Genomic DNA, 7,382 nt, shown 5'->3' on the forward strand with positions numbered 1-7,382 from the left:
CCAGCCCTCCCCCTCCTCCCTGCTAGTTAACAAGGCCCCGCTCACTAGATCTCTTTCTATTAAAAAAAAATCGAGGGGAGCGAGAGAAAGGGAGCGAGGGGGAGCGAGGGGGAGCGCGGGGGGAGCCAGGAGGAGAGAGCAGAGAGGCGAGCAGCGAGCGAGCGAGCGGAGGCCAGAGTGCGGGAGACAGCGGCCGCCGGGGAGAGGCCGGCCAGAGGCCGGGGAGGCCGCCGCTGCCGCCGCCGCCGCCCCCCGACCCCACGTCGGCCGCGAGCCCGCTGGGCGAAGGTGGCCGCGGGGGCCGGAGCCGGCAGCGCCCCCGAGCCCCGCCGCCGCCGCCGCCGCCGCCGCCCGGGGGGCCCGGGCCCAGGCCGAGGCGGCCGCCGCCGGGGAGGACAGCGCTCCCTCCGGCCGCCAAAGTTTTCATGATGACCATGACCGCGATGGCTGACGCCCTGGACGCCCAGGACTCGTCCAAGTCGGCCTTCATGGAGTTCGGCCAGCAGCAGCAGCAGCAGCCGCCGCCGCCGCAGCCCCCGCCGCCTCCCGCGCCCCCGCAGGCGCCCCCGCCGCCGCAGCCGCAGCCCCCGCCGCCGCCGCCGCCGCCCCCGCCGGGGCCCGGGCAGCCGCACTCGGCGGCGCAGCAGCCGCCCAGCTCGCCGGCCATGGCGGGCGCCCACTACCCGCTGCACTGCCTCCACTCGGCCGCGGCGGCGGCGGCGGCGGCGGCGGCGGCCGCGGGCTCCCACCACCACCACCACCACCATCACCACCACCAGCACCACGGCGCGCCCTACTCGTCGGGGGCTGGCGGCGGCGGCGGCGGCGGCGGGGGCGGCGGGGGCGCCTACAGCCACCGCTCGTTGGCCGCCGCCTACCCCTACATGAGCCACTCGCAGCACAGCCCCTACCTCCAGGCCTACCACAACAGCGGCTCGGCCGGCCCCACGCGGCCCGACGACCCAGGTGAGAGCCCGGCACCCGCGCCGCCTGCCCGCGCGCCGCCCTCTCTCTGCCCGCGCTCTGCCGGCGGCCTCCCCGCCTGCGGCCCTTCCCCGGTCCCTTCTCTCTCTCCTGCAGCCCTGGCTCCCGCCTCCGGCCTCCTCCCAGTTCCAACCCGGCCCGGCTTCGCTCTCGGCTTCCCCCTGGGTCTCCTGGGTGGGGGCCGCCCGGACCCACACACTCCTCCTCCTCCTCCTCCTCCTCACACGGAGCCCCACGGACGCGGTCCCCGTTGGTCCCGGGGGCCGGCCCTCCCGGCTTCTTACCCTTCTTAGCTGCTTCACCGCCGCCGGGCCGCCAGTCTTCCTGCCCCGCCGCCTCTACCTGAGGAGCGGGCTTCCCGCGGGGTTCCGGCCCGGGGTGCCTCTGACCCTTTGGCTCGCCGCTGCAGCCCGGCTGCCGGCCGGCTCGATGGGAAGAAGCGGGGCTACCCGAGAGGGTCCCTTCTCTGGCCAGGCCGCCGTGGGGAAGGTTCCCACAGGCTGGGGCACAAGCTGGCCCCTCCTAGCCCGGAGGTCGGGGAAACTCGCCCGAGTCTTTGTTAGCCCGGGAGGACAGGGAGGCGGGCTGGCAGCCTCGCCCGAAACGGAGCAGAGTCGACTGGAGGCCGGGCGGCGGCAGCCAGGCAATCGATCCTACCCTCCCCCAGTCCTTCTCTGTTGGGGGGGGGGGTACCTAGGGTTTTCAGGGAAGACCCCCCCCCCCCCGGCCGGCTGGGAGGGGCGGGGATGCTCTGGGCTTTGGGAGTTGGGCTGGCCTAAGCCCACACTTCGAGGAGACGGAGCAGAATCGCTGTGGCAGCTCCCAGTCACCCAGTCCCAACCTGGGGGTGGGGAAGGAGGGAGGCAGGGCTGGCACGGTTACGTGCCCGTACCTTCTCAGCTGGGTACCTGAGCAGCCGGCGCCCTTATGCCTGGCGCGCGCGCCCCCCACTCCTGCCGCGGCCTGGCTGGGGGACTCTCACCACCTCCCCAGCCCAGTCCTCGTTTCCTTCCTGAAGGCTCGCTGGTGGGCACTCCCAGGGTCCCCGGGGCGCCAAGGCTGCAGCCGACACAAGGATTCGAGCTTTTCCAGGCCGGCTGGGGCTCAGGGAGACCTCGGGGAGGGAGAAACGAGGTCCCTGGGGGCGCCCCGCACTGGCCCCCGCGGATCCCTCCCCCGGCTCCCTCTCACCCGCTCCCTTTGCTTACAGACCAACAGAAAACCACGGTCATTGAAAACGGGGAGATTCGGTTCAATGGCAAAGGGAAGAAAATCCGGAAGCCTCGGACCATTTACTCGAGTCTGCAGCTACAGGCTCTGAACCACCGCTTCCAGCAGACCCAGTACCTGGCACTGCCCGAGCGAGCCGAGCTCGCGGCTTCCCTGGGCCTCACTCAAACCCAGGTAATTCCTCCCGGGAAGCTTCTAGTGGAAGACGAGGGGAGGGGAGGGCTTGGGACCCAGGAATTTTGGTTTCTCGGCGGGGCCTCCGTCTGGGGGGCACGTTTGCAAGGTAAGGACAAGCCGAGGAGCGTTGGAGGGAGGTCCTGGACTGCTCTGACCTGGCGTCCGGGACCCTCCTCTCCACTCCGCATCCTCCACCTCCCACCCCCACGGTCCGGCCCGCACCGCCGGCCCCACCCCGTGCGGGAGAGAGGAGACAGAGCTAGCGGGTTAGCAGGCGAGAGCTTGGCCGGAGAAAGGCAAGGATGGTGCCCGAGGAGCAGAGGGAAGAGGCCAGAGGCCTCCTTACAAGCCGGGGGAGCAGTCTCCCGGGGAGGTAGGAGAGAGTAAGCAGGCAATCTAGCACCCTGGCAGAGCAAGGAAGCCAATCAAGAGACGCTAGACGGGGACCGCAGCTCTAGCTGCAAAAGGACCCCCCCCCCCGCCCTGTAGCAACAACCAGTTCCCTTTCTAAGACCGCCGGGGGTTGGAGCAGTCGGGTATCCGAGTCCTGGGGCCTGCAGGCTCGGGACAGTGGCTGCTGGAGGCTCCAGGCAGTCTTTGTCAAGGCTCCTCTGGGGCCCAGTAGGCTGAGACTAACGACTGGGAGGGAAGGGTGCTAGATGAAAGGGGACTGGAGGGTGTCCTTGGCCAGGAACGCCTGGGCAAAGGTGCCCACTGGCCCAGATCTCCTCTGGCACACCCTGGCCTCGCCCGGGCAGCTCCCGACGAAGTTCGTGGGTGCAGGAGCCGAGGCTTAGTGCGGAAGCTGGGGAGCTTTGCAGAAACCGGGTTGGAAACTCAGTGACCGAAGGCGGTCCTTGCCCGGACCTCACCCTGGAGCCTGCTAGCCAGGCCTGGAATGTCAGGGGAGGCGGCAGCTCCTGCCGCCTCCCCATTGGCCGAGATTTTCCTTTCCTTTACTGGGAAAGCTGCGCTTTTTGAGAGAACATCAATTTCTAGCGACTAAGATTGTGTGTCTGTTTACCTTTGCCGAGGTGTTGAGATTTAGTGTGAGTATATATGTTGGGTGCGGATGGTAGCCGGGCACAGTGTGGAAAGCGGATTGGGTTAGATATGTGCATAGCTGTCCTTGTTTGTGTTGTGTGGGCGCATGTATGTGTTTGTGTTGTGTGTACATGTATGTGTTTCTATAGATTTGGAAGCTTAGCCAAAGATGTGTCAGTCCCTGTGGATTATATACGGGTTCACATACTGTCCACATACACACATGTGTGTGTATGAAGAAGGTCCATCCTTTGGACCCTCCACACACTCCTGGCCAAGGCAGGGCAGAGAGGCCCCGCCTCCCTTCCTCCCCCCGCCTCAGCTTCCCCGGGGGCCTACACTTGAGCTCCTCTGCTCAGCATAGGCCTGTCACTCTTGCAGGCCCGACCACAGTGGGATCAGAAGCTCCCCCAGTGAGTGAAGGCTGGCTGAATGATGAGCCTTGGGGCTGCAGCGGACCCTGGCACTCTCCCGCACTCCCCCTTCAGCTCTTGGCCACCCTGAACTCACGGTTTGTCCTTAGAGCCACGGCATCTGTTAGGGCTCACCCTCCCTCTGGTGCCCATACACACAGGCCTTGGGTGCAGGGAGAATAGAAAGGGAATCTGAGAATAGCAAAGGAGGGGCCCTGAGCAAGTCTAGCCCCAGCAGGCTCTTGGCCCCGGGGCACAGTGACTCAGTGGATTGATCCTTTGCCTCCTGCGGCTAGGTTGGGGCTGGCCAGGGGCCTGCTCGGGGCCTTGGCTTGGCCCTGTCGGCCTCGGCTCCAGGTGGGAGGGCCCAGCCGGCCTGCACTCCTCACCTCCCTGGTGACTCCTGCCTTTTGCTTCCAGGTGAAGATCTGGTTTCAGAACAAACGCTCCAAGTTCAAGAAGCTGCTCAAGCAGGGGAGCAATCCGCATGAGAGCGAGCCCCTGGCGGGCTCGGCCGCCCTGTCCCCCCGCTCGCCGGCCCTGCCTCCCGTGTGGGACGTTTCTGCTTCGGCCAAGGGAGTCAACATGCCCCCCAGCACTTACATGCCGGGCTACTCCCCCTGGTACTCCTCTCCACACCAAGACACAATGCAGAGACCGCAGATGATGTGACCCCGCGGCGCCCACCTGGAGCTGGCGAAGGAGTCACCTGCCAGGGCTGGGGAGTTCCCGTCTGGGGTCTCCGAACCAAGCGGTGCCAGGCAAGCAGGGCAGGCTGGGACCAGGAGGCCGGCTGGGCTGTTCTGCTTTGCTTTTCTCTCCTCACTCTCCCCTCCCGCCTCCCCCACGGAGCGGCCTGGCCCAAGGGGTTGGAGCCTTGGGGACAGCCCAGCTCTCCCCAGATCTCCAGGAGGGTTCTGGCTTCCCAGGGCCTCCCCCGCGGTTGGCCTGGCCGGCTCTCGGGGCCGAGACTCGTTCCGGACTTGCTAGCCCATTGGAGTGAGAGCCTTCGGCTCCAGGCGCAGGCTCGCCCTGGGTGCAGGAAGCTGCCCCGAGGAAGGAGGAGAAAGAGCTGTTCCACTTCTCCTGCCAGGCCCGGACAGGCCACAGCAACTTCCCCCTCCTTGGCCTCCCCGCCCCCTTTCTGCCCGGAGCGAGATGCTCTGAGCCTGCCTGTCTCACCGGAGGGGGGCCGTGAGGGGCCGGCTGCATGTTGAGCTCCAAATGGGCAGAGCAGGAACACAGACAGAGCCTCCTGCGCACCCCCAGCCCTGGCTGCCCCGGCCCCCTCTGCAAGCCCTGACAGAGGGCAGTGCCCGACCCCCCCCTCACCCGGCCGCCCAAGTCTTGGCAAGGCCCAGGCCGGGAAGTGACTGCGGACGACCCCCACCCCCACCCCCCCGGAGCAGCTGCTTGGGACGCTTAGAACGAAAACCTTTCTGTATATATTGTTGAATTTTAGCTGTACAGACTTTGTATGTTTTTGTCTTCTTCTTTCATATATGGAGTAAAAGCCCCCAGATGCCCAGGACTCTCTCTCTCTCTCTCTCCTCTCTGCCCCCTTCCCCCTCCTCCTCTCCTCTCCCCTCCCACCGCTCTTCCCCACCCCGCCCCCACACTCGTTTCCCCCACCTTGAAGAAAGACCTCGTTAATAAGAAAAACAAGTTCTGTCTCTTCCAACAAAACCAAACTAATAACGGGCGCCTGCAAGGGCGGGGACCCCTCTCCTTCCCCCCACTGCTTCAGAAGGAATCGTGGTCTAGCCCTCACCCCCCCCTTCCTTCCTTCCTCCCCTGCTCCTCTTGCCCCCCCTCCGTTTCTACCTCTGCAATTCAGGAGACATGCCTAAGGTCAATCTTTAAGCCTAGGACGGTGTGGTCGCCCCCACCACCACCACCTCCCTGCCTTCTCCCGTCCTCCCCTCCCCAGGTACCCACTCTCCGGCTGTTTTTCAGAATCCGCCAAACCAGGCAGAAGCCAGGGATGGGCTCGGCCACGTCTACACTGGCCGGGGCCCAAGGGCCCTTGACCCTTAGGAAACCGTTCTGGCGGCTGGGGCGGGGGGGGGGGCGCGCTGCCCGGCCAGGCTCAGTTGGGGCTCTTGGGGGGTCCTGAGCGGGGGTGGAGAAAGCTCTCCGGGCCAGGGCGCTGCAAAGGCCTGGGGCCGCAGAGCCGGCCGCCAGCCCCATACTGCGAGGATGAATGGCTCCGGCAAGCCCTGGGCGGCCTGCAGACCTGAGCCTTGAATGCCGGGCGCCATTGATCTGGAGTCAATGGGCCGTTCGCTCTCTCCCGGCTCCCCCCAGGCTAATGACAACCGCCGCCGCCGCCGCCGCCGCCGCGCAAAAGGACAGTCCCTATAATTAGGCACAAAGCAAAAACTACTTACCCAGAGACCCGCTCCCTCTTTGTTGCGGAACTTCCCCGCGCAGTCAGCCTTCAGAATGGTTTCAGACCGATCAGTCTCGTCATTTTCTACCGTTCGCATTGTTCCATTAGGAAAACTGTTTTCTTTTCTTTTCCCCCCTTCCCACTGTGAAACTTTGGGCTCTGCGCTCCCCAGGATCACGGCGGAACAAAGCCTCCAGCTGCAGTGCCATCCAATTTGAGGCAGACATTGGGGACAATTTCAGGGTTTTATCCACAAGAAGGTTTTTTTCCATTCTCTTAAATGCAGCCATAATTAGAGTAATTTTTCATGTAGCCCGCTGATTACAGCGTTTTTACCGTCAAAGATAATTACCTGTAATTTCCCCCCACTTTTAATACTAAAAAGCCATCTTTATTTAGATTCAGGAACAGGAAAGGCGAAACAAAAGAGGGAAATTATTCTGTTATTCATACACAAATTGCAGAGACGTAGGACCTAAAATTGAAAATTAACCAAAATTATAATGCTGAAAAGAATGGAAGAGGCTGCAGGAGTACAGCTGCTAGTGGGCTTTGACTGAATTATTCAAATTACGTTCAAGAGAAAGCTAGCTACCATACCATCCATGAAACCAACAGGAGACCCGTGCCAAACCACTGGGAGCGCCTGGCATCCCGGACCCTAGCGAGCTCCTGGGAGCTGGAGGACCTGGGGCTCTCAACTCTTCCCTCCCTCTTTCTTTCTTGCCTCCCTCCTTCCCTCTCTCCTTCCTTCTTTCTTCTCCCCTCCCTTCTTTCCTTCCTTCCTTCCTTCCTTCCTTCCTTCTCCCTCCCTCCCTTCCTCTCTTCCTCCCTCCCTCCCTCCCTCCCTTCCATCCATCCTTCCTTCCTTCCTTCCTTCCTTCCTTCCTTCCTTCCTTCCTTCCTTCCTTCCTTCCTTCCTTCCTTCCTTCCTTCCTTCCTTCTCTCACTGCCTTCATCCTTCCCTCCCTTTTTCCTAAGGTCTTTCTTTGACTTTTTTGCTTCCTCCTTCCTCCCTTCCTTCTTTCCTTTCTCCCCCCCCCCCAAAGGGTTTATGTCATAGTTCCTGCTCCTTTGGGTCGGGATGACTGGGGATGGGAGGGGTTTATCGTTAAGGGGTCTGCAATCTCAACCCGAAAACG

At 63.6% G+C, this 7,382-nt stretch overlaps 1 protein-coding gene across 1 annotated transcript; it reads left to right on the forward strand.

Annotated features, from left to right (window-relative positions):
- The first annotated feature begins 373 nt into the window (after positions 1-373).
- Positions 374-5,304, forward strand: DLX6 (distal-less homeobox 6). Its single transcript, XM_074195027.1, has 3 exons — positions 374-966; positions 2,195-2,388; positions 4,269-5,304. Exons 1-3 carry the CDS (start codon positions 426-428, stop codon positions 4,518-4,520), a joined length of 987 nt encoding a protein of 328 aa, XP_074051128.1. The 5' UTR covers positions 374-425; the 3' UTR covers positions 4,521-5,304.
- Positions 5,305-7,382: the final 2,078 nt, after the last annotated feature.

Source organism: Macrotis lagotis, chromosome 7 (genome assembly GCF_037893015.1).
Source record: "Macrotis lagotis isolate mMagLag1 chromosome 7, bilby.v1.9.chrom.fasta, whole genome shotgun sequence".
NCBI classification, from domain to species: Eukaryota; Metazoa; Chordata; class Mammalia; order Peramelemorphia; family Peramelidae; genus Macrotis; species Macrotis lagotis.

What these genes read in the sequence shown, in the direction of transcription:
- DLX6 (XM_074195027.1), top strand. Translation starts at nt 426, where the DNA reads ATGATGACCATGACCGCGATGGCTGACGCCCTGGACGCCCAGGACTCG. An exon ending in CACGCGGCCCGACGACCCAG is followed by an intron (nt 967 to 2,194) that starts GTGAGAGCCCGG and finishes CTTTGCTTACAG; the next exon opens with ACCAACAGAAAACCACGGTC. An exon ending in TGGGCCTCACTCAAACCCAG is followed by an intron (nt 2,389 to 4,268) that starts GTAATTCCTCCC and finishes TTTTGCTTCCAG; the next exon opens with GTGAAGATCTGGTTTCAGAA.